The 27,500-nt window shown below is 47.9% G+C and overlaps 3 protein-coding genes across 6 annotated transcripts in view; all 3 read right to left on the minus strand.

The window, feature by feature from the left end:
• Positions 1-10,874, minus strand: part of eif2ak3 (eukaryotic translation initiation factor 2-alpha kinase 3) — a 43,673-nt gene extending 32,799 nt beyond the window's left edge. For 3 of the 4 annotated variants that reach the window (XM_060051398.1, XM_060051396.1, XM_060051397.1), the window contains exon 1: positions 10,262-10,873. In XM_060051398.1, the coding sequence (XP_059907381.1) occupies positions 10,262-10,608 (347 nt within the window). In that variant the 5' untranslated portion in view covers positions 10,609-10,873. Of the gene's footprint in view, positions 1-10,261 lie in introns of all 4 variants that reach the window. The other variant, XM_060051399.1, reaches the window with a different exon arrangement.
• Positions 10,875-11,784: 910 nt separating this feature from the next.
• On the minus strand, positions 11,785-17,355 carry rpia (ribose 5-phosphate isomerase A (ribose 5-phosphate epimerase)). Its single transcript, XM_060051649.1, has 9 exons — positions 17,084-17,355; positions 16,454-16,514; positions 16,318-16,373; positions 16,066-16,125; positions 15,526-15,590; positions 15,338-15,406; positions 14,879-15,020; positions 13,878-13,977; positions 11,785-13,421 (listed from the first exon to the last, which is right to left on the minus strand). The coding sequence occupies exons 1-9, from the start codon at positions 17,285-17,287 to the stop codon at positions 13,324-13,326; spliced, it is 855 nt and encodes a 284-aa protein (XP_059907632.1). The 5' UTR covers positions 17,288-17,355; the 3' UTR covers positions 11,785-13,323.
• Positions 17,356-17,938: 583 nt separating this feature from the next.
• slc4a11 (solute carrier family 4 member 11) overlaps positions 17,939-27,500 on the minus strand; it is a 53,298-nt gene continuing 43,736 nt past the window's right edge. The window contains 5 exon segments of the mRNA XM_060051469.1: positions 17,939-21,823; positions 22,352-22,521; positions 23,684-23,879; positions 24,434-24,607; positions 27,007-27,172. Of these exon segments, the coding sequence (XP_059907452.1) occupies positions 21,757-21,823; positions 22,352-22,521; positions 23,684-23,879; positions 24,434-24,607; positions 27,007-27,172 (773 nt within the window). The 3' untranslated portion in view covers positions 17,939-21,756.

The following is a 27,500-nucleotide window of genomic DNA, read 5'->3' on the forward strand; positions in this document are numbered from 1 at the left end:
TCGTCATGGTAACGCGCCCATGCAGCACGCCGCCCTCCCCCCCCCCCCCCCCCCCCGCCCTCTGCCTCGTACAGCTCTCCAGGCTGGAACAGCACACGCATATATATGCAAATGAGGGCGCTTAACATTAATGAGCCATGTGTGTGTGTGTGTGTCTGTGTGTGTGTGTGTGTACACTCCACGCCATCAAAGGGCGGGATTATCTTCCAGGATCTGCTGCGGGGCGTCGAGTCCTCCACGCCGACGATGCCGCCGCCGTGGTTACGGAGGAGAGGTACCGCTCCTCTTAAAAAAACACTGTCGCGCCAAAACCCCTCGCTCGCTCCGCTCCATTGGCTGAGCAGCTCTGCCAAAAATATTAGGCTGATTGGTTGTTGCTAAGCAGTAGGCATCCGGAGAGGGTGGAGCATGCGCACACACACACCGACACACATACACACACACACACACACACACACACACACACACACACACACACACACACACACACACAGGCGCTACATGCTACATGCTGAGATCATCGAGTTCAACTTCACAGAGGAACCAGAGAGACAGAGATAAATGAGGATGGAAGGAGAGAGTAAGAGAGGGGGGAGATAGAGCGAGAGGGTGAGAGACGGGGGGGGGGGGGGGGGGGGGGGGAGGGTGTAGAGAGAGTTTTATTGGAGATCAAAGCCCTTTGTAGACTCTTTGTATTACAGATGAAGGTGTGTGTGTGTGTGTGTGTGTGTGTGTGTGTGTGTGTGTGTGTGTGTGTGTGTGTGTGTGTGTGGTGTGTGTGTGTGTGTGTGTGTGTGTGTGTGTCCTGGTAGCGACAGATGGAAGTGGGAGGAGCTAGTTTAGTTATACTATAAATAAAGTAGGACTACAGCATCCGCATCACACGATAAACAACAACGGCTACGACTGGTGTGGTGTCGTCTTTTGTCTGGAACCAAAGACCTCTGGGAGCACATGGAGGGAGACAGGTGTGGGGGGGGAGGGGGGTTGGAGTCCTCCACTTCATGAAGGACATGTTGGAAAGATGGAAGGCGTGACAGAGACAGACGACGAGAGACAGACGAAGACAGACAGGAAGAGAAAATGTTGACTTAATTGGGGGGGGGGGGGGGAAGAGAGAGAGAGAGAGAGAGAGAGAGAGAGAGAGAGATGAGAGAGAGAGAGAGAGAGAGAGAGAGAGAGAGAGAGAGAGAGAGAGAGTGAGAGAGAGAGAGAGAGAGAGAGAGAGAGAAAACGCAGAAGGAAAGATAGAAATAGATAAAAACGGGAGAAAAGGAGAGGACCAGGGAGAGAGCAGGGCAGACAGGAGAGAGAGAGAGAGCAGTAAAGACGGTCTCAGCCACCATGAGCCCGCAAGCCTGTTGTCGCGTCAGGCAGGGCTTCCTCAGTTCACAGGCTTACAGTCAAACTGCTGCATTAGCAGTTAGCGCTGCGCTAGCACAGCCCCGGTAAACAAGCTCCATTCAGAAACAGGATGTGTACACAGGCCAGCCTCCGTGGAGCAGGCCCCGGCTCCTCCAATCCCTGCCGTCTGCCCCGTGCCCCTCAGCCAATCACGGCGCAGCGTTTGACTCCCCCCACCTCAGCCAACAGCAGGCGGCCCTGCGTATGTGGGCCAATGGGAGGAGGCGACAGCCTGTAACCATGCAACAGCAGTCGCCCTGGTTACATTGTGAGTGTGTGAGGGTACTGGAGCGACCACGCCCGTTTGAAACAACGCTGGAGTACATATGTGTACCTGGAGACTATACTCCTACACCTGGATAAAATATACACACACATGGATAAAGTACACACACACACACTTTATACCCCTACACCTGTATATAATATACACACACACACCTGTATAATGTATACTCCTACACCTGTACATAATATACTCACACCTGTATATAATATACACACACCTGGAGAATATATACCCTTACACCTGTATATAATATACACACACACACACACCTGTATAAATGTGCATGTATAATGAACATTTAACACACAAATAAATACATTTACAAATATATATGTGTAATAAACTAATTGAAACATTGCGTTTGGAAAGTGCCTCACCACCAACAACAAGCATTTGTCGAAATCTGCATTACTGTCTGAAAGCTTTTAAAGCCCACCGAGTGTATTGGCATTAACGATGCCTCCAGGAGTTTGGACGATTGTTTGGAGGGTAGAATCTGGGTCTCCACTGGGTGAACGCCTCCCCGCCTTAAGTGAACCGTCAAAAGTTCAGCGGCGTGGTCGTTTTTTTCTGCAGGGAGTGTCAGGGCGTGGCCCAGAGATATCACACAGCCAATGACAGACCATCCGCTCGGCCCCCTGGGGTCCCGCAGCCTCAGACACCCCCCTCATCGATCTCACACCTGACAGGAGAGAGGTACTCGTGTTAGACCCCAAACTCGCGGTCTAGGAGAGTCCGTCGTGCTGTTAAAGTACCGCATCTGTTTTTTATTCCTCTCTCCCCAACGCTCACTTCTATACCTCACCCTCTCCCCCCCCCCCCCCACCCCCCCACTCTCTACACCTCCCCCCTCCCTCCCCCCCCCCACTCTCTACACCTCCCCCCCTCCCTCCCTCCCTCTCTCTCTCTCCTCATCCCTTGTATTCTTCCTGTCAGTCCGTCTCCCACAGCTGTCTCTCTCCATACCATACCCCCTCTCCCCCTCTCTCCCCCTCTCTCCCGCAGCATCTCCCACGTGCTAAAATCCAAACTCCGTGGCGCCACTCTCCCGTCCACCCATTGGCCGGCGTCCTACACCGATCCCGGCGTCTGATTGGTTGTTGCTAAGCAGTGAGCAGCTGCCAGCAGCAGGCGGCGCCCGTGCGGCCCTAGTGCCGGGGTGCTTTAACCAACTGTTGTTGTCACCGGGGGGACGGACTCTCCCACCTTTCCCTCTGCCCCACCCCATGCCGCAGCACTGCAGTGGGGGTCCGCACCGACACCCCAAAACCAAGACCGCCGCCCCTGCGTCCGGCGTCTCCCTGTGATGACCTCACACGCCAGGAGACTGACACAGCTGTCAATCAACCCATCGATCCCCCCCCTCCTTACCTGTTCTCGTCGGTGATGGACACGAGGGGGTTTTTCGAGCGGAGGGTCTCGGCGCACAGGCTGAGCTGAATCCATTTTAAAGCGTGTTCTTATCCGCAGCTGCGCCGCTAATGTGCTCATCTATTTTCAATGTTTAGCGATCCTATTCTGCGCTGCTCTTATTACTTTAGGTCTTTTTTTATTTGGGGCGGTTTGCAAACAACTTTTTCAATTTGTAGGCAATATCTATCCGTTATGGGGGGAAAGTGGTCTATGAATAAATAAAAAGAAACAAATTGTTATCTATAGGACCGGGATCATGTTGTGTGTATTAATACGTAATATCACACCAGCAGCAGCCGAAACCGCTGCGGCGGCCCGCCTGCTGACGGGGAGTTTGTAAACAACGTTGTCATGGCAACAGAGGAGCGGCGACGGCGGCGGCGGCGGCGGGGCGGCCCAGTCCTGCTGCAGCAGCAGCAGCATCCTGCCGAGCGTCCACCACGCGGAGGAGGAACGGGTTGGTCAGCACATTCACAGCCACACAGGAGAGAGAGAGAGAGAGAGAGAGAGCGCAGGATGAGCCCGCTACCCAGAGCTGAAGGCTGGGTAAGACTCTCTGCGCCGACTAAACACGAGCCGGCTCAGGTCTGGTGTCCTAAACCCCCCACCCCCCCATCCAAACTCCCCGCTCGTGTCCCCAGCTACCCCCCTCCCCTCGCTTCCCCCACCGCTCACGAAAAATGCGTCAAGAAAAACATAGGCAACACCTTTTTTTTTTTATATATATCTTTTTTCACACTTACCTCCAAACCTTTACTCAGCCAAACTTTCAGAGTTTTCCCGCGTGAGACGTGAGAGCTGGGGCCACGCCCTGACTCCACTGGACTCCCCGCATGTTGGGACGGAGTCTATTAATAACCTGCATCTCTCCCTGGTTACACACTTCTTCACACAACAAGGACATGAACTCTCCCCCCTCCCAACAAAACACCTCCTCCTCTCCTCTCCTCTCCTCATCCCCTCCTTCACTTCTTTCTCCTGTTCTCCCTCCTACTCTTCCTCCTCTTCCTCTTCACCTCCTCTAGGCGGTCGGGGTAGCCAACTCAAATTCTGAGCCCTACCCCACACTCCAACACCATTGGCCGACGAGCTGGCTGGCTGGTCCCAGCTGATTGGCTGTTGCTAAGCAGTATGCTGTAGGAGCCCACAGGAGCATCATGTTCCGCCTCCTCCTCCTCCTCCTCCCCCCCCCCTCCATCCCCCGCCACCTTCTTCCTCCTCACCTGCCTGAGGGGGAGAGGGGGAGGGTGGGGGGGGCCCTCTCACCTCCAACTTCTCCCTAAGGTGACCAGGTCCCCCACTGGGCTGGTGTGAAGAAGGCATCAAAGCAGACCACCGTCATATCACCCACACACACACACACACACACACACACACACACACACACACACACACACACACACACACACACACACACACACACACACACACACACACACACACACACACACACACACACACCCCCCTCCAAAAGAACACACACCTTATATTACATCTGTAGAGGGGAACTCAGGGGAACAGAGTGTAACGTATAGGAGAGTGAGTGAGCGTGTGTGAGTGAGTGTGTGTGTGAGACGTATACTTCTGACAGCCATCACCTGAACTCCACCTGCAGCTCCAACTCAGTGTCAGCCTCGACGTCATCAATTATTCAAACAATTATTAATACATCAAATACACTCAGACCGTCGGGTGTGGGGCTAGTGTCCACGAGGGGAGCAGCAGGTCTCCAAGAGGTCTGGACGCTAACACAAGCAGCACTGACCCTACGCGTGATGTTAACATGTATTCACAGAGAGACTGATCAACATGTGGTATAGACAAGAACTAACTGAGACTTTACATATTTGTTATTAACATGTATTCACTGAGACTTTACAACATGTGGTATAGCCAAGAAACTACTGAGACTTTACATGTGATGTTAACATGTATTCACTGACTTTCCGACATGTGATATTAACATGAATTCACTGAGAGACTTTATAACATGTGATATTCACATGAATTCACTGAGAGACTTTATAACATGTGATATTAACATTAATTCACTGAGACACTTTATAACATGTGATATTAACATGTATTCACTGAGAGAGTTCACAACATGTTATTCCCTGAGATGGGTCTAGAACATGTTACGTTAACATTGGCTGCATGGATAAGTCGATCGACAGAACATTGATTGAAACATATTTTGATAATCTATGAATTGTTTAAAGTGCTTCATAAAAGAATAAATACCAAACATTTGCTTCTCAATACTACAGCAATTCCAATATTTTGGTTCATTCATAATAAAATGATTACTCTTTCTCGGCTGCTTGTCAGACAAAGCGATTTCATGTAAGACATCACTTTGCGCTGTGACTTATGATTAGCATTTGCCATTATGTGTGACATTTTATAGACTATTACGTTCAAATATTCGAGAGATTATCAATCTTAATGCGGATATAACGACAAGGGTGGAAAGACGTACACTGACTGATCAAAACGGCGGAGTTAAAACGTTTAATCTTCCTTAAGTAGTACAGAGCCATATTACAACTTTTGTCCCAATATTAACATAAGCAAGTCCCAAGACATTTACACTGCTTATAATTACACTGCCTTACATAAAAATAACTTGTTAACATTATGAAATAGATTCTTCAATTAACTCATTGTTAATTGTCATTTTTTATATTTATAACTTATTTGAAACGTAGCAAATAAGCCAGTTTGCCCTCTATCCTAGTCGTTGAGTCAGATATCATGGTGGAGGCCGGTCTATTAGCCATTGTTCCAAGGGGTGGTTTTAATCTAGGTGGCCCGCTGCAATCAATACAGCCTGCCCCGTTATCGCAGGAGGCCCTGCGTCTCCACCCCACAGAGTGTTTGAGTTGGACCGGTCCAACTGCCGCTGTAGGTCACCTCCTGAATGCCTTCCAATAACACAACAACACTGATAGGGTTGGACCAGTCTAGTGTTGACAACCACAGGCACAGGGTCAAAGTTCACCGCCTCGCAGAGAGAGAGTTGGCTTTGCCCTCTGGGGGAAACTGAGGGCAAAACATCGGTATCAGTGTGTGTGTGTGTGTGTGTGTGTGTGTGTGTGTGTGTGTGTGTGTGTGTGTGTGTGTGTGTGTGTGTGTGTGTGTGTGTGTGTGTGTGTGTGTGTGTGTGTGTGTGTGTGTGTGTCAGAGGATGGGAGAGAGAGAGTGAGACAACAATGGCCATGTAATTATGCACAAGACACAAGACAAAGAGAGAGAGCAAGGGAGCGAGAGACAGAGACGGAGGGGTAGGATCACCTAGTGACATATAGAGAAGAGAGGGGGGAGAGGGAGAGAGAGACAGGTAGAGGCAGAGAGAGCACGGGGGGAGCAGGTGTCATCCTGGTTCGTATTCCCATCAGATGTTTACATAGCGTCTCGTTGTGACAGAACTGGGCTAATTCACAGCTAGCTCGACAGCAGCTGTTGTGTTGTGAGATAATGGTCCGAATTAGCGCACCTATAGGTTAGAGTGCCGCGGTGAGCCAAGCTTTGTTAGCATGGCTAGGCTAGCATAGCTAGGTTAGACGGGATCAAATGGTGGCCTGCGCGTCTCAAGTGAATGATTTAAAATATCTTGGTGTGAGTTCACTTGAGGCACGCGCACACGTAAATACTAATGTGAATTTATGGATTCGTTTCTTTAATCGATTCTGCTTGATGTAGATGTTTACATTCAGAGTACATGGTTATAAATCAATAGCTTGACGTTGGTACGTTGCCTAAATGGTTACTTTGGGAAATGAATTTGAAAGAAGATTTATTGCTGTGATTTCCTTTGTAACTTTCTGATCATGAGGTAAACACATGGGAGGTTATTTAACATATTAGAACTGGTCTGAAATATATTGAGCATGTGAATCAACTCCAAAGCATTCTTAAACACAGCGTATCAATTAAAGAAATATAGAAATAAAAAAACAGACTAAGACTAAATGAAGAGAACAGGGAAGGACGAGGTAAAAAGAAACAACTGAAAACAAGAAATAGGGAGGGAAGAAGGAGAGGAGAGATAATTAGAGAAGGATCAGGGAAAGAATAGTTTCCCTGGGGCAGTGGAGCGTGGCATGGAGTGGGATGGTAAACAATGTATATTTGATTGATGTGTGGCTTCAAAAAAAAAAACATAAAACGCTGGTAAATACTTGAAAGTGTTGAGCACGTTTCTTAAGTGGACATTGACGTTAAAAGACGTACACAGTCAATCACATGTTGCACAGTATCCCAATTTCCCATCCAATGTGCCCTCATGCTTATAAAACTACAGGTAGATAAAAAAGGGTTTTCGTGATACAATAATACTACATTCAGGCCTAAATATTGTCTTTCCTTAGTCTAAATGTACTTGGTTTAGGAATTTTAAAGGACTGAAATGCTTTCTGTGAATAATTACACAGTAGAACAAAGCTATAGAAACGGCATCTCCTGCTTTAGTTTCTTGACAGAATGCTGCGACCCCAATCCATTTCATCTATCGATCATTTAGTTAATTAAGTAATCACTTTGTGTCAAACGGCCAATGTTGTTACAACCCAAAGTGATGGATTAAAGCCGTTTTTCTGTCTGTCACGCAGCCAAGAGAAATAAAAGTATTACATTATTACGGTACAACATGCACAAGCAGGATCATTTGCATTTCCTGTCTATAAGCAGCCACTCTCAAATTATGAATTAATTATTAACATTTAATTTATAATGGATTTATTTTCTATCCATTTTAATTGACATGAACTAATCTTTTAAGCATGATTTTACACTGGTTACTGCTAATGGGCAAAAATGATCGGTTTAATTGATTTAGTCAGCAAGTCGTACAGCTCTTGATGTGTTAATGAAGTCATGTTCTTCTTAATTAGCTTTCTTAACGACTTATGATGAACACCTGATTCAATATTACCACAAAAAAACCATTCCCGCGTTACTGTGACTAAAGAGGTGTTTAAAGCACTTTAAATACAGTTGAACATTTTATATTTGTATAGACTGTCACAGACCATTTGCACTGTAAATCATTTGAGTATTACAGCACATCACTCTCTCCAATAAGACATGTGGACTTTAATCAAACTGCAGGCACGTCAGTCCTTTTGTTAATTTTCCTTGTACGGTAAACAATACATAACAACTTTTTTGAACAAACAACCACACCAGAAACAATGCTTCATCATAATCGACACTTATTATAAGAGGCATGACAGAGACGCTTCTCCAAACCCTGTTTATCTCTTACCGTAAGCCAATCAACTCAGTTAAAGGCACACGACAGGGCAGAAAAGCAGGAGACTAGGAGACCAACATGCTCATTCAGACGCTGAAGGAGCAGCCCTCGACAGCTTCCCCCAGCAAAACCAATATTAGCATCAGGAACAATGCTGATGACTTTGTCAACACCTCATGACCTCATGCTCTTGGACAGAAACCGACCGCGGAGGAAAAGGGCGGGTCGAGCCCAAGTCTCTGAACACGCCGTCAACAGAAAACAGATGTCACAGCCTTCACATTAAAGTACAGGTTGGGGTCATATACAGGAGGGGAGTGGCCCTCCGTGTGAATCAGCTGAGAATCGAACACACGCTGGGCCGTTACTTTACTTCCGATACAAACAACAGCATTGCGACACCCGACAGGGAATCGAACAGACGCTGTGCCGTTACTTTACTACTTATACAAACGACGGCATTATGAAACCTGACATTGAATCGAACCCACGCTGTGCCGATACTTTACTAATGATACAAACAACAGCATTATGACACCTGACATTGAATCGAACCCACGCTGTGCCGATACTTTACTAATGATAAAAACAACAGCATTATGACACCAGACAGGGAATCGAACCCACGCTGTGCCGTTACTTTGCTAATGATACAAACAACAGCATTGTGACACCTGACAGGGGATCGAACCCACGCTGCATAGATCACAGTCCATAGACCCAACAAGGTCGACGCAAAACGGATTCATTCAGAAGTCCGCGCAAACGTTGTGATCACAACATGAAGGAGCGGCGGTGTTGTCGGGACAGGAACCAGCATTGAAGCTGCCCAGAGGGTACATGTATTGTAGACCGGTTTCCCAGCCCAACTAGCGTTTGTTTTTTTCCGTCTCCGCACAGCCTTGACGCGTCAGCCCAGACACCTGACACAACGCTTCAACATGAAACACATGGCTACGGGCGCACATGTTTTTCGGAAGCGGAACCATTTATAACTAAACGTGAACGTCGACTGTAAACAACACGCCTCTCCGTTTTGCCGCACAGTGCTGCAGAGTAAAGACAACAACATTCCCAACTCAAACATCCCCCAATAAACACACATTAATATAGCCAGGTGGTGGAGAGAGATGCAGTATTCTCTTTACTGTTTATCAACCGTGCTGTCGATGGACGTAACGTCTCCTGCTGTTTAAATACCCCGCAGGGTGGGACGGACACACACACACACACACACACACACACACACACACACACACACACACACACACACACACACAGAGGAGGAGATGGAAGCTTCACATCCGTGTCCATACATCCCTTTACTGAAGTTTCCACTGCTCATCTGCATGCAAACAGCGGCGGATTCCTCCACCAACCACAGCGGTCCGCATGCTCGGACTGGGTCCATTCAGGTCCCTTCTCACATCGACTCACTTCCAAAGTAGAGGAAATTGCCTCTATATGAATGGGTTTATAAGCAGTGTAACGTTGGTTACACTGAAGACATGAGGGGGTTTTGCGAGAAGTAACGGGAGGAAACTAAGCGAAAGCACTCACACACTTAATAAGTTAATAAATAATCAGACGGTACACTGAACGTCAAGTACTTGTCATTGTAGTCCGCACTAGTAGTTGGAACACAACACGTTTCAATGTCAGCCAGCACGTTTGGACAGCGACCGCTGAATGATGCAAGCCCCCCGGGTTGTTCCAACACTCTCCAAACTTTGAGAGCGCAGAGACGCGCAGAGGAGCGCATAGCAGCGCAGAGGCGCGCAGAGCAGCATGGACCCCGCGACGCGCCCGGGCATGTTCCCGTCCCGCGGCGGTGCGGCGGAATAGACTGCCCGCGGCGGCGCGGAAAAAAACACCCCGAAAAGTGAGCAGCGCTTTACCTCGACTGTCGGACGGTCTCTTCCCCGTCCGCGTACGACTCGTCACCCTCGGTCGCGGCCCAGTTCTCGTCGTCCTCCACAGTCACGTCTCCTCCTCCTCCCGCCCCGGTGACCAGGGCGCCCGGGTGGCCGTAGTGCCGCTCCATCACCCCGTCGTCCCCGGACGACGAGCCCCCGGGGCCCGGCGCGCCGGACGGCGGCTCCCTCCAGACCGTGGAGACCGGGCAGCCTCTGGAGGTCCCGACGACAGCCTCGACCCCCAGCAGGAGGAGCAGGACCAGCGAGACGCTCACCTGACTGAAGAGAAGCCCCCTTTCCATTTGTAAAACTGGCACATTAGTGAACATGCGATTCACATGCCATGGGCGGCCGGGTAAAAGTGAAAGTGAACCAAACGTTGAATAAAAGTCAAAATGGAGTTCCTGCTTTAGTCTTGCTCGACGCCCTCTGTGCGATTTTCTTTAAGGAAACATAAACAGCCGCTGGGACTCCATGTTGTTCCCTTTATGCGTGGCGCCTTGGTAACGCCACAGCCCGCCCTGTTTCCACTCTGCTGTTGGTCCGTCTGCCGCCTCGTGTCACACATTCAACACGGTGAGGACGGCGATTGGCCGTCGCGCTGTCATTCACAGGAACCAGCACACTAAGCACAATCCGACTGGATCGTGAGATTGGCACTCACGAAGGCGGGACCCGGAAAGACCAGCCCCCCAAACATTCACTCCCATTGGTGGAATGTCGCCTGGTGACTGTCCGTCAGAGCCGCGCAGGCGCAGTCACGGACGTCCCGCACTCTGAAAAAAGAATGACGTAAAATAATCCCCAAAGGCGGCTCTCGCAGACAACACGTGATTGGTGGACAGTCGCGCCCAACCGCAAATAGAAACTCGGTAACGGTAACGGGACACGCATTGGCCTGTTTGCAGAGCCGCGAAAACATCGCATGCTTCCTATTGGCTGGTCCAGCTGTCACTCAGGGGCGGTTGCCATACTCTGAGGAAATGGCAAATAGCCGACATAAAAACATCAACGTGGCGCCGAGTGGTTCCTGTTTCCGAGTTGGTCGGACTTTCTCTGACGGCAAAACAACTACAAACATTACATAACGGCGGGATACAGTCCTACTGCTTCAAACACAACGTGCAAGAATATCACAAGTGCAGTAATATATTATCCATCGAACAATAGAGATTATGATAGGATGTTGGTACGTTAGTTTTGAGTTTTCATCACGTGGGTGTTTACGAAACTCTGCTTGTTCCAGAATGTTTTGGGGAATCACTTCCTACATAAATCAGTGGTGCACTTCTTCCAATCACATCAATGTATGCCGTCTCTGGCACCCCCCTGTGGCCGTTCAGGTGAACACTGCGAGGTTCTGATGACGAGTCACTCAATAATAACAAACCACGAGGACGTACAACGTCACGTGTTACTCCAATGCCCCAACCCCTGTGTGTACTGCATATTTTAAAACTCATCCCCCTTACATTCTCACACACACACACACACACGACCACCAGTTTTTAATTTCACCCGGTTTGTATTTATTTCACACAGTCGTACCTCAACAGAAAAATAATCACAGTCTTATTGGCAAGTAATGTTTGACAGAAGTGCTTGTGGGAAACTGCCCGACCTTCACTTAAACCCTGACTTAAGAGCACACATGGTGGTCCGTCTAGTGGAGTAACTAGTCTGTCACACAAACACACAGATGTACTGGTTTAACAGCTCCAGAAAACCAGTTTAATAGCATAAGTGTTCTTCCTGGTCGTTGTTTACAGGAAGAACATCCCTCAGACTCAGCTGAACTTTAATTTAAGTCAATCAAGGCAATAAGAGTTCCAGGCAAAATAATGACTAATTCACAGGATGGAAAACAAAGAAAAAAGGAATGCATTCACTGTCATCACCAAACAAACAAAATCTGGTTAGTACAAACTGAGATGATATAGTACCATACATATCTTTGAGTTGAGTTTAAAGGGCTGGTTTCACTCGTTAATATCAGAACCTCACAGTGTGAGGAAGTCATGACGAAAAAAAACAAAACAGTTCAGCACGTCGCTCACACTGCTGTCAGAAAAAACACAACCACAACACACAAGGAGGGAAACAGGTGTCGCAATGCGAGGCAAAACCTTTACTGTTTACGCAACACACACACACACAAATGATTTGATGATAATGTTATCTTGGTATAAACAAGGCTATATATGTCTGAGGTCAAAGTTGAGTGTTAAGTGGTTTGCTTAGTTTAAAAACCACATGACAGTTGTTTACAAGGAAGTCAGCGTCACCAATCGTACAAGAGTCTCCAAAAAAGGCAGGCTCACTCAATTAAGCACAAGTTAAATAGTTTGTAAAGGATTGACTAAAACACAATTTTCCCAGAGAAACCAAACATGAGCAATCACACCGCAGCAACAGCACCCCCCCTGGTTAAGAACCCGTCACTGCACCTTGACTTTTCTGATTGGCTGGAATATTTGAATGCCCAGGTCATCATGACTTGCTTACTCTGCCACGGTTTGGATGGTGGTGACCTGTTGCTTGGCCATCATAACATCAGCCAATCAGAGTGGGTAGAATTCAGTGGTGGGTAGAAATCAGGGGTGACTCCCGAGATGTGATTCTATTGGTCGGTTTCCCCGTCAAGGCACATAAGAGTTCAGTGTGCAGTGGTCTGGATCGGCTCGCTGGTCCGAGCCTCTGGCTCGACGCGCTCGTCTGAATACGGTACGACTGCGACCGTTATTCCGACACGGCGCTACGGTACATCGGTGACGACAGGAGGAGCTACCGTCACACCCTGAGAACTAAAACATGGTCTGGACACCGGAGCGGGTCGGTGCGAGCAGCGCGGGAACTTCGCTCATCAGGCACTTTGAATACACACACAGAATCAAAACACAGCCCCACCTGGTGGCGGGAGTGAAAACAACGGAACAACGGATCATGTCATCTCAGATAAATTGGTCTCGCCGTTTGGGAAAAGGAGAGAGAGAGAGAGAGAGGCACTTGTGGGAGGAAGTGAGGTCTGATTGGCCCGTCGGTCTTCACTGGCTGGGGGCGTCTCGCACCTGGACCGTTCCGTCCTCCATGCCGAAGTAGGCCCGCTCGGCCATGCCCACGAACAGCCCGGTCTCCACCACACCTGGAGCGCAGAGTACCACCGTTATGCTAACGCTAACATCACGCTAGCGACCCAGATGGGCCCACAGCATACTGTTCTGAAACAATACTTGCTAATGCTAAAAAAAAAATCTTTTTTTTAACTAGGACCTATGAACACTTAAAAGAGATCAGTGAACGCAGTGACACGATCAATAACGGTACACCGTTATGAACACAATAGTGTGGTGAAGGGGTCCTGCTTAGGCTAATACCATACTAGTTGCCGTTGCTACTTTCCCTTGGGTGCATTTTCTATAAAACGTGTTTTTATGTCAATGACGACGGCCTCCGGCTCATAAGCATGTGACTGAACAGCGTGACCACCTTATTATACGCACATACAGTACTGGCACTGAAGAGATCCAGACATACAAAAGCTACGGCCACGTTTAGAAAAGTGAAATTAAACAACAGATCAAATGGGATTGAAACTCACCTGGGATCATCTTAATGTCCCTGTTCACCTCCTTCCAGTTCTGGACGCCCTCAAACTTCCAGTCCAGGATGAAGTTCCCGTTGTCCGTGACAACTGGGCCCTATACAGACGGGTGCATCATTACTAGTGATCGACCGATATATCGGCCGGTCGATTTAATCGGCCGATATTTATGTTTTATACGTGTATCGTATCGGCCGATTTCTTTTTCGGTATCGGTTGATTTTTATTTTTGGCATGATTTACAGACAGTTCAATAGATTGTCTTCAAAAAATTTAGACATTGTAACATTTGTCATCATCATTGTGTCATTTTTAAGATGTAAATTGAGGGAGGCTTAGCCTGGAAATCCAGACCCACATCTAGAAAGCTGTAGGGTCTGGCAACGAGTGATGAAAATGGCCCAACTCGAGGGGCGGCACCAAGCATGCATTTGAAAATATCAGAAGAATAAAAGGGGTGTCGTATCCAGACTAGTGGAGCTAACCTATAGATAAGACTCCGGCCGTATCCGGTCGGTAAAACAGCAACGCTTTTGGCCCACCTATATTGATACATCGATGTGATTGGTTAATGTTCTGGGCCAGGGGCGGCCCAGAATATACACGAGTATATTGCTCGTTCCCAGAGTGACTCGCTGAGCAAATTCAAATTGTGCTATCGCGAGAACTCTGGATTTTTTAGACTTGTTAAATCTGAGAATCAAATAATTATATCCACATATAAAGTAGACGATACATTAGACTCACAGTAGGCCTGAAACCAGCCCAGCAATCGGAGCCTGACTCACTGCCTTGCTGACGGCCAGCCAACCAATCAGAGCCTGACTCACTGCCTTGCTGACGGCCAGCCAACCAATCGGAGCCTGACTCACTGCCTTGCTGACGGCCAGCCAACCAATCAGAGCCTGACTTACTGCCTTGCTGACGGCCAGCCAACCAATCAGAGCCTGACTCACTGCCTTGCTGACGGCCAGCCAACCAATCAGAGCCCGACTTACTGCCTTGCTGACGGCCATGCGCAGCACGGCCTCGCCCCCGAAGCAGCGGGCGATGCGGCGGGCCACCGGGACGTAGGCCATGGGGATGACCTCCACCGGGACACCCTTCTTCCACTGCTCCCCCAGGGACACTGAGTCCTTCCTGGGGAGGGAGGGAGGGGGGAGGAGAGAGGGAGGGAGGAGGAGAGAGGGGGGGAGGGAGGGGGGAGCGAGGGAGGTGGGGGGGGGGGGGGGGAGGAGAGAGGGGAGCAGAGAGGGAGTGAGGAGGAGAGAGATAATAATACTCTTATCGGTCTTCTCTGCCCAAGAGCAACTCCTGGAATGAAAGTTTGCACACACACACACACACACACACACACACACACACACACACACACACACACACACACACACACACACACACACACACACACACACACACACACACACACACACACACACACACACACACACACACACCTGTAATCTGCGATGACGATGAAATGCTTGGCACATCCTGCTACAATCTTCTCCTGAGTCAGACAGCCCCTGAGCGAGAGAGAGAGACAGAGAGCGAGACAGAGCGTGAGAGGTTGAAGTTCTCTTTGGGGTTCTTTTATAGAATGTTCCCCCTCAGCATTGAGGGAGGGGGAGGGACAGAGACTCACCCCCCTCCTTTGATCAGAATGAGACCGGCGTCCACCTCGTCCGCGCCGTCGATTGCCACATCCAGCTGTCAACGGTGACATGACATCATCACATGACCACGCTCCTTAGTGTTAAACCACGCCCTCTCAATTTTAAACATCTTTCAGCGGTCCGTTTGGCTGTTCTACAGATCAAACGACCTACTGGCGTTGACCGATAAGGTGAGTGGAACTTTACTGATATATAAGTTGAGGGAAGACTTTACTGATCAATAACAATAGGGAAAACTTTACTGATCGATAAGTTGAGAGGAACTTTACTGATCGATAAGTTGAGTGGAACTTTACTGATCAATAACAAGAGGGAAAACTTTACTGATCGATACGTTGAGAGGAACTTTACTGATCGATAAGTTGAGGGAAGACTTTTCTGATCACTGAGGTGTGAGGAATTTTACTGATCAATAAGTTGAGCGGAACTTTATTGATCAATAAGGTGAGAGGAACTTTACTGATCCCAGACAGGAAGTGAGAGCCGGTTGGGGGGGGGGGGGGTGGTACCTCAGGGTGGCGGTCCAGGTCTGACAGGATGAGGCCGTGCTTCAGGACCAGCTGACGGGCCTGGGGGGGGGGGGGGGGGGGGGAAGAGCGAGAGAGAAAGAGAGCGAGAGAGAGAAAATGTGTTCACAGAAAGTACTGCGGGACAGGTTGTCAGGCAGTTGTACACTTAAGTTGGTCCCAAAGAAACGGCGAAAAGGAGACGTCTGGTATGAAACGTATGATCTCTCCCTTCCTGTTGAACCCAACGCTCACCTGGAAAGAGGTGGGGACGCACACGATGTTGAGCTTCTCCAGGCGGACCCGCTCGGCTGAAAGGAGGACACATCTGCACTGTTAAGAGACTCCTCCAGGCTCAGCTGGATCGCTTAATGATTGACTCGACCCTCACCTAATCGATCCACAGCATACACGATGGTGGACCCACTGCCCACTCCAACCACCTGGTTATTCTGCAGAAGAAAGTATTTTATTTCTACTTTTTTTTTTATTGTTGCTTTAACTTTTAGTCTTTGTGCAAACAGGAAACATTTATTGTTTCTCCATTTCCTGATAGGATCCACCAAACGAGGAACTAAACAGGTTGACGAGAGATAAACAAAAAACTTTTACCATACAGGAATACACTGTTGGTTCAGAGTTAAACCATTTCCACTGAGTGGTGAGGGGGAAAAAAAAATACATAAAAAGCGTTTATTTAGTCTACAGATCTTAAATCCGTGTTTACATGTTGAGCCAACATGCTGCACACCATGCTGCACCCAATCGAGGTAAGTCACACACTAGGAACACTGATAAGACACTCAACAGAGACCCCACAGCCGAACACAGGAATCAACCACAACCAGATAACACTACTCCACGGGTTCAGAGGTCAGATGATAATCCAGCGCCACAGTCACAGGGCAGCATGGGTAAAGCTGCACACACACGCTAGCATGTGGACGCACCATGCGGCTTATCAACGAGAGAAAACACACTTCATAATGATATGGAAGGCGGCTCGCTTCAAACTTCCTACCTGGACGTGGTTGTCCACCGCGGCGTACGCTGCGAGTTTCTTAGCCTCTTCCGCCATGATGGGACAACAACCAGCAATACTGCGACCCCACACACACACGTGCTGCTGGGATGACCCGGGACAGAGCGACAGAAACCTCGGAGGGATGGAGACCAATCCAGATGTGAGCTTGGAGCAGATCCCCACCCACCTCTTCAGTCTCATGACACGTCCCACCCACCCGGCCGCGCAGATACAAACGATACAACCCCGTCGCCTCAAGGAAGGGGGCGTAGTGTCGCGTCCAGGCGGTAGTGGCGATTGAAGCAGAGCAGTGCCGCGCTGCTATCCGCTATACTACGGTAACTGATCTTCATAGCACCGGACGAGGTGTACGGAGCAGAAGTACTTTTGGTCAAATCACGTCGATGGTTTGGAGATTGAGGATTATTTCGGCGCGGACGGATGACGTAGAAGGCTATGTTCCAAATCCAATTTTTTGATAGTTTAAGTATATGAACAGTGAAGATTATATTTTTAATTTACGTTTTTTGTCTCTTGTAATTTATCACTCAATTTTACTATTGGCAAAAATCTCAAAATAGATTTTGAGATTTTTCTCCGAAACATATGAAATACACATTCATTGTTATTTTACGTATTTCATTGATCTGTATCTTATTATTGATTTATTTATAATTAGTTATTAATTAAAGATACTGCAAGATACTGCAGTCCTTATAATTAATGAGAAGATAGGGATTCAAAACCAGGACCTTTTAGCTTTGTGTCGATGAATATCCAGTAATTAGGAATCAATCTATAATAATGATTATGTTGATCATCTTAATAAAACACACAGATTGCACACAATACTGTACATCACTACTACTCTTTATTTGGCCAACAGCTTGAGATAGTCTCTTTTCAGTGTACAGTATATATCTATACTATAGTAAACCAACACATTCTGTTTAATAAACATTTCTTATCTTTACATGGTACAGCTTACAAATATAGCTGATCTTTTTGACAAAAGTACAGTTCTGTTCCACAACTAAATTAGTATGCTATATAAAAATCCACACATTGTACATTCATGAATAGAAAAAGTAGGGCTATATGAACACAATACGCGTTTTCAAACAAACCATCGACTGGGAAAATCAGGGAACGACGACAACCTTTCACTCGGATTGAGGAGAACTTCGGAGATACTGAGAATGACGACAATACTGTCACGTAAGAGCAAAGTCTTTAAGTTACAAGCTAACGGCCTTGCCATGGGGTTATAAGGACAGTCCATAAAAACTATACTTTGCATTGCAAACTGTACATATTTCTTCATACCTCACACACTCTCCGTCTCTCTCTCTCTGTCTCTCTCTCGCCAGTGCTGGCTTTAAGTTATTTGATTTTTAATACTCTTGCCGCACCTCTCTCGCCTGTATACTCTACACCGTATACTCTGAGTAAAGTATGAGTTCTGTCTGCTCTCTCTGTACTCTGAGCAGAGTGTCTGAGTACTGTCTATACTCAGTATGCTCTGAGTAGTGTCGGAGTTCTGTATACTCTATCTATACTCTGAGTTCGGTATACTCTATCTATACTCTGAGCACTGTATACTCATATCTATACTCTGAGTAACTCTCTGTACAACTGGAGTGAGCTGCCGTTGAATTTAGAGAAACCAACTGAACTGTGAGAAAATAGTTTCTTTGTCTGAACGCCTCGAGCGGGCAAAGAAGGGTGGAACATTAGTATGTGATTATATATCGAACGTGTTCTGTTGCACACCAAAAAAGTCACCCCAGTTTCCGTAGTTACCATAGTTACCCCTGTTACAATTTTTAGCCGTTAACATAGCTACCATAGTTACCGGAAGCTACCGTAGTTACCATAGTAACCCCAGTTCACATAGTATCCAAACATAACCACAGCTACCGTATTTACCAGTTAACACAGTGACGTAGTTACCATGGTTACCTTAGTTACCCCAGTTACCATAGTTTCCCCCAGCTACCGTAGCTACCCTAGTTACCATCATTACCCCAATCACCATAGTTACCCTAGTTGCCCCAGTTACCATTGTTACCCCAGTGACAAAAGTAACCCCAGAGAGGTTGTTTCTACAAAGTATTGCTGAACGTCTCACTGCATTTGGTTTGTTAAGAAGTGGGACATTTTTTTATCGAATGTATGCACTTGTGTGTGTGTGTGTGTGTGTGTGTGTGTGTGTGTGTGTGTGTGTGTGTGTGTGTGTGTGTGTGTGTGTGTGTGTGTGTGTGTGTGTGTGTGTGTGTGTGTGTGTGTGTGTGTGTGTGTGTGTGTGTGTGTGTGTTTTGGATGCATGTCCACTGCAGCACACTATATGAGAACTGTTGATTGATCATGCTGTTAGGTTTCGGTCTTCTTAACAATACAGAGCATCAAAAACAGTGCTAAGGATTCAAACATTTTTTTGTATATTTTCTATTTTTTCTCAATATTTCCATACAGGATCATTTTTCCAGGTGTTCTGGAGTACATGACAACATCAGCAAGCATTGGTCTAACCATAACACCAACATAAGAAACCCAGAACAGATTATATTAAAACTCTTTAAACACAGGTTCCTGGCTAGCTTCACTAAAACATTTTCAGACTTCAACACGGTGTTGGGCGCACTCCTTGCGGACCGCGGGGAACAGAGACGCTAGTACTAACGCAGAAGGGAAAACAAAACAGAACACAGAGACGGAACAGGACTCAGTGGTCATGGAATGTACAACAGCTTACTGGAAACACACCTTCCAGTCGCCTGGAAACACACAAATAAATACTCTTTTTCAATTTCCCTTCAAATATTTTTTGTATATTGCCCTAATATAACTTTATTTAATGATTATATTAAACGTTAACTATGTTTTGGTTTGTGCTGTCATGTGAAATAACAACAACATTGTGTATCTCTGTGGAGTGCAGTTATTATTTGGCATGAGTTGGTTTTTAAAGAGGGACAGTAGCACTTTGATTAAACCGCAGGGGTGGCGCCCCCCTGTGGTCAAACTCGGGTTACTGCAATTCTATTTTCTAATTGGTTCATATTAGCTAAAGGCCGATTTAGGGTCGTTTTAGACGCAGAGACGTAAGCACGTAATTTACACAAGGGACTTGTGTACAAGTTTTGATTTACGGTTCCTTTACGGTTCCTTAAGGATTGCGCGTGTTGCAAGGGGATTCTCCGCCAGAACAGTAGGGGGAGCAACGAACGAATCTGTGGGCGTGGAAGTGGAAATCGCTGGCTTGTTTATATTTATGCACTTCCAGTATTTTCGACGAGAGTAGCAGTAGCTAAGTTTAGGTTAGTGGTCTTTTTCCACACTCTGAACGATGTTAAGGTTGCTGTAAAACCGGAAATGTGAGACTCCTGAAATGATGTGGTTAGCTGGCCAATCACAGTCTTTGCGAGCTGCGTAGGGCCGTAGTGTTTTAGTCGCATAGTCAGGAATTTTGGGCGACGCACTTAAGCACGTAAGGGGGGGTATTTTACCGCGCAAGGGGGGGTTATGTATCTTACGTGCTTACGCGTTACGTCTAAAACAGAGCATATATCGGCCTTAAGCCGCAATCAGACACAGTTACGGCAATATCTGTTTGACCACAAGGGGGTGCTGTCCCTGCGACTCGACGTTCAGAGCAGTGTCTCTTTAAAGAGCTGGCAGATCGGTGGGAGGAGAGTAGAGAAGGTTGGTCTCTGCGAAGCCTCGCCCTCTTCCCGTTCCCATTAACATTAACACCTTCGGAATGACTCGGAAAAAAACAATATGCTCCACACAGCGCAGCGCTCTAGCAGCCAAACACAACGTAAATAAATGTTTGTTTTTAACACGGCAAACCCAGGTTAGCACAATGACAAAGTGAGCCATGGTAATACTTTTTTGTAAAGTGACCGTATTCCCGTGTGCTAGCCTGCGTCTTTGTCAATAGGAACTACACAGTGGAAAATAAGTATTGTAGGCACGACGATAACACAGTTTTGTTTAGTTTTTGCGTTACATTGTGTTGTTAGACTCATGCAAGCACGCGGTTTCTTTAGCGGAACTGTTTTAAGCACATAACAGTATATACCTGGGTTCCTAACTATTCCTATCAGGTCCCCAGAATGCTAGGGTCCCTTAAAGACGAGGGTCCCCAGAATGCTGGGGTCCCTTATAGACGAGGGTCCCCAGAATGCTAGGGTCCTTTAAAGACTCCGGTCCCCAGAGGGGTAGGGTCCCCTAAAGACGAAGGTCCCCAGGATGTACGGTCCTCACATGGCTATGTGACTTGAATATGGTCACTACAATGTTAACCAGTAAACAGCAGAGGTGGCTATAACACTAAAAATTGTTGACACGGTCCAAAACGAAAACATACCTAAACGGATTCCTGGGAAGGTCCTCATCTGATAAAAACCGTTGTTGAAATTATTTATTATATTTTTCTTCCTTTTCGCAAGAAAAATGGGAGTCCGTCCTCGCCGGTTAAACAGTTGTCATGGCTACGACCTCGTGTTGACCCACCGTTCCAGTGCTTTTAACAGTGCTCCTCTCCGGTACAAAATAAATCAGTCAGTACTTTCTCTTTTTTTGCTACCTTTCAGTTTTGCATTTGAAAAATACTCTTCTGTGTTTTTCTTCTCAGAGGAACGTTAGCTTGTCTTCGCTGGTAGCTACATGTGTTGGGCGTCCATGATGTCCAGGTATTTAGCCTCGATGACATGAGGAAGCACGTTATTCCTATACAAGGAGAGAGCGTTAATATCCGGCAACAATACTGTGCGTGAAAATCTCAGAATATAATGCAATACAATAATATTTTACGGTAATAAACAGTAACTCTACTTAACAATGTTAACACCATCCAGAATGAACAGTAACTGTACTTTACGATGCTAACACTGTCCGGTAATAAACATTAACTCGACTTGATACACAGATATGTATCCAGCTGTTCTGCCCTGTCTATAAAACATTTATAAAAAATAAAAATCGAAAATCGTTTTGACGGAAAAATCGCGATCAAAATTCGATTAATCGCCCAGCCCTACAACTTTACTTTGCGATGCTAACACTGTCCGGTAATAAAAAGTAGGCTAACTTAACTTTACGATGCTAACACCCTCCGATAATAAACAGTAACTCTACTTAACGATGCTAACACAACTCATAATAAACAGTAACTGTACTCTGCGATGCTAACACTGTCCGGTAATATACAGTAACGATGCTTTGCGATGCTAACCAAGGCCGATCCAAAGTGGTTACCTGATGGGGATGAGCATGATCATGAGCAGGGGAAAGATCATCTTCATGTAGGGGATGGGGTACATGCCGAAGGTGCACAGCACCCCCAGCTGCATCATCTGCAGGAAGGTGAAGTAGTGCACCTTCCTCTGGGGAACCTTGCGGATGTAGTGGGTGGGGGGGTAGGACGTCTGAGAGAGGAGGGAGGAGACGAGGAGGGAGGAGGGGTCAGAAGTCTCTATAGAAAAGTGTGCATGAAAACAGTTCAAACATGTACATGCAGACGCGTCTCTCTCTCTCTCTCTCTCTCTCTCTCTCTCTCTCTCTCTCTCTCTCTCTCTCTCTCTCTCTCTCTCTCTCTCTCTCTCTCTCTCTCTCTCTCTCTCTCTCTCTCTCTCTCTCTCTCTCTCTCTCTCTCTCTCTCAGGGCTTTTTGGCATGGGAGAACTATATTATGTTCCCTAATTACATTAGCATTAAGGGATCAAGGTTTTTATTCCAGATGGACACTCTTTTCTCCCTTTCCTTCTCGTCTCCTCTTATTAAACAGCCGCCCAGTCTCCCTTTCTCCCCAGGTAAACCAACCCCCTCGAACCACACACCTTCAAGTAAGCCACAGCCCTCCAGATAAACCGCACCCTCACAAACCACCCACATTCAGTATGGCCACCCCTCCCCCGCTAAGCCACACCCAGCCCATCTAAACCACTCCCATTCTGACAACAAACCACACCCCTCCCAGGTAAACCACACCCATTATGGTGGTAAAACCACACCCCTCCCCAGGTAAGCCACACCCATTATGGTGGTAAAACCACACCCCTCCCCAGGTAAGCCACACCCATTATGGTGGTAAAACCACACCCCTCCCCAGGTAAGCCACACCCATTATGGAGGTAAAACCACACCCCTCCCCAGGTAAGCCACACCCATTATGGTGGTAAAACCACACCCCTCCCCAGGTAAGCCACACCCATTATGGAGGTAAAACCACACCCCTCCCCAGGTAAGCCACACCCATTAGGATGGTAAAACCACACCCCTCCCCAGGTAAGCCACACCCATTATGGTGGTAAAACCACACAGACCCAGGTAAGCCACACCCCTCAAAGGTAAACCACACCCCTTCTGGTAGTAAGTCACACAGACCCAGGTAAGCCACACCCCTTCTGGTAGTAAGTCACACAGACCCAGGTAAGCCACACCCCTTCTGGTAGTAAGTCACACAGACCCAGGTAAGCCACACCCCTTCTGGTAGTAAGTCACACAGACCCAGGTGAGCCTGCCGCCCCTCCCCAGGTAAGCCTGCCGCCCCTCCCCCGGGTAAGTCCCGCCCCCCGGAGGCCCCGCCCACCTGTTCCTTGAGCAGCAGGGCCATGCGGTCGCACATCTGGTTGCCGTCGATGGAGGTGAGGGCGATGTAGAGGAACAGGCCGTAGAGGACGGGCTTGGGGATCCACTGCAGTGGGACGGGCAGCAGCAGCACCGACATGCCGATGAAGATGTTAGCGACCAGAGAGGTGAGCCGGGTCTCCTTCACCTGGACGATGCTGAGGGCCCACGCACACACACACATATAAACACACATTAATACGCACATATACACACACACACAGCAATACACACACAGACACACACATTATACACACGTATTTACACACATTAATACACACAGTATACATAAACACACATGTATACACATTTAAATCACACACAGACATTAATACACACACATTTACACACACATCAATACACACAAATACATAAACATACACACACACAACAATACACATATATACATACACACACACACACACACACGCATCACTACACACAAACAAACGCACATACATACAGACACACATTATACACACACATCGAAACACATATACATACACACACAAATGCATATAAAGACACACATATTAATACACATATAGTATTAACACACATATACACAAATACATAGACACACTCCAGGCGGTAGGGAGGGGAGAGAGGGAGAGTTTGAGCTGGTGAGAGGGTGAGGGGGTGAGAGGGTGAGGGGGTGAGAGGGTGAGAGGGTGGAGGCGGCGGGGGTGAGTGTGGGGGGGGGGGTACCCACGTCTCATAGAGGTGCCCCCCCTCCACACGTTGCTCCACGAAGGCCAGCTGGCGCACGTGCAGCGTGGAGTGGGGGAAGGCAGCGTGCATCCACGGCAACCCCAGCACCGACATCAGGATGTTGATGAGGCCCGACAGCATCAGGTCCCAGTGGTAGGCCGTCCCCTTCAGCAGCCTACAGACACATTCATATATACATTAATATATACATTAATATACTGTATACACCCAGACAGCAATCAGGTGGTAGGCCGGTAGGCCGTCCCTTCAGCAGCCTATAGACACATTAATATAAACTAGTGCTGTCAGTTAAACGCGCTATTACGTCGTTAACGCAAAACAATTTTAACGGCGTTAATTTCTTTATCGCGCGATTAACACAATTATTATTATTATTATTATTTATTTTTTCTTGGGCTCAAAACAAAGAAGGCGTAGCCTGACCGCCGTGTTCAAGGCAGTATGTTTGTATGTTCAACGTTTAATTGCACTATAGGCTTTTTTTTCAGTATATGCCAATGTTGTTATCAATAAAAAAACATTTGCACAAGGCAAGCCGATGCACTTCTCCATGTTGATAAGAGCATTCAAATGTGAAAAATTAAGGGGTCCCCTTCAGCAGCCTATAGAAATATACATTCATGTATACATTCATAGACTGTATACACCCAGACAACATCAGGTCCCAGTGGTTGGCTGTTCCCTTCAGTAGCCTATAGAAACATACATTCATATACTATATGTATGCATACAATTTCCAAATATATATACACACACACATCCACACTCACACGCACACACACACACAAACACACACAGACACAGAAGGACACAAAAGACCCGACAATCGAAATCCCAGAAACTCATGCATAAATACAAAAACACACACACACTCACGCACCCACAAAAACACACACACCAAAGCACCTTCCCCTGTTATCATTTGCATAGAGCAAACTTCATAAATATGCACATGTGGGAGCCCCCAGACACACAGGCGTGTGTGTGTGTGTGTGTGTGTGTGTTTGCGCGTGTGCGTGCGTGCGTGCGTGTGTGTGTGCAAGTGTAGGTGTGTGTTTTTTAGTGCAGTCAAAGGGCATCAATTTCCTAAGGTTGACTGTGCCCTTCAACACAGCCTGAACACACACACACCTAACAAAAACACACACACACACACATACACAAACACACACACACACACACACACACACACACACACACACACACACACACACACACACACACACATACACATTCCAACACACAGCTCAGGCATTTATCAAGCTGTTAAAACAAAAGGAAGCGGTTCTAAAGATGATCAATACTATTATTGATCACTCCATCCACAGCCGTCTCTTGTCCGGGGCAGACAAAGACAGCAGACGTGACCTTTCGCCAGCTGAGTGTTTCAGCTGCGAGGCGCCTGTTCACCACCTCTGACCGGCCCCAGGGGGCGCCAGAGAGCTGTCACGGGGTTGGTGGTGGGGGGGGGGGGGGGACTTAACAGAGCCCTACAGAGACAGCAGGGCCCCTCTTGGTACTTTTTGACCAAAGGTGTGAGAATTCAGTTGTCTTTATCTTATCTTATTCACCCAGGGGCATCTTGGCTCCATCCTGGGCCCGCCATCTTGTTCTCAACGCTTGAACCAAGATGGCTACAGGGTGGATAAAAGGCCCATCGACGCATCCTTCGACGGGCTGCATTCGAAGGCCGATTGCGTCACTGCGACGCGTCAGGGCTGTCCCCTTCGAAAAGGCTCCTTCAAATGCGGCCGACAAATGCAGCCTTCTTTTCCCGGATTTGAAGGATCCGCCGGCTTGATCCTTCACGGCCCAACGTATCCCAAGAGTCGTTGCGCGTTGGATTTTTTCAGAAATGGCGTCGGAGAGAGGCGGAAGCAAGCAGTTGCAGCCGATTACATTTCTAATGACAAAACTAGGTGAAATTTTTTTTTTTTTTGATTAAAATAAATCGGGACTATTTTAAATTTGTAACTTTATTGTCAAAGTTCAATGACATTAACCACGAGCCATATAACGTTAAATTAATTAACATTATATTTTAGATCATTATTACATAACGGCTCCACATTTCTCCTCCGCCGTCCGGTTTGAACCGCAGCTGTCAGGGGTTGCTAGGTGACAGGAGCGCCGCGTCACGCCCGCGTCCCTTCGAAGGACGCGTCCCCTGAATTGAGACACAGCCATGGTGACACGGCACTAAGATGGCGGCCGGGTGACAGGCCCATCGTCATGGTGACACTAAGATGGCGGCCGGGTGACTTAAAGGCCCATCGTCATGGTGACACGGCACCAAGATGGCGGCCGGGTGACTTAAAGGCCCATCGTCATGGTGACACGGCACCAAGATGGCGGCCGGGTGACTTAAAGGCCCATCGTCATGGTGACACGGCACCAAGATGGCGGCCGGGTGACTTAAAGGCCCATCGTCATGGTGACACGGCACCAAGATGGCGGCCGGGTGACTTAAAGGCCCATCGTCATGGTGACACGGCACCTAGATGTCGTGTAGGCCTGTGCGAGGCGGACCACGGGTGTCTCTGACCGCCGCACCTGTTCTCCGGAGCGTTGGTGAGCGACACCACGATGTTCTGGTCGATGAAGATGAGCACGGCCAGCAGGAAGCCCAGGCCCATGGCGCTGATCACGTTCAGCACCGACAGACGCTCGAACGGAGCCACCCGGAAGATCGGCCGGTCGTGGACCTTAAACACCGGCACTGGAGGGAGGAGGGAGGAGGGGGGGGGGGGGGGTGGGAGGTGACGAGGAGGGAGGGAAGGGAGGTGATGAGGAGGGAGGGAAGGAGAGGGAGGTCATGAGGAAGGAGGAGGGGAGGGAGGGAAGGGAGGTGATGAGGAGGGAGGAGGGGAGGGAGGGAGGTTACGAGGAGGGAGGGAAGGACAGGGAGGTGATGAGGAAGGAAGGAAGGAGAGGGAGGTGACGAGGGAGGGAGGGAAGGGAGGGAGGTGACGAGGAGGGAAGGAAGGAAGGACATGAGGGGAATGAGAAAGGAAGGAATGACGGGATGACAGGAAGGTAATGAGGAG

The sequence above is a fragment of the Gadus macrocephalus genome, chromosome 5 (assembly GCF_031168955.1).
Source record: "Gadus macrocephalus chromosome 5, ASM3116895v1".
Classification (NCBI taxonomy): domain Eukaryota; kingdom Metazoa; phylum Chordata; class Actinopteri; order Gadiformes; family Gadidae; genus Gadus; species Gadus macrocephalus.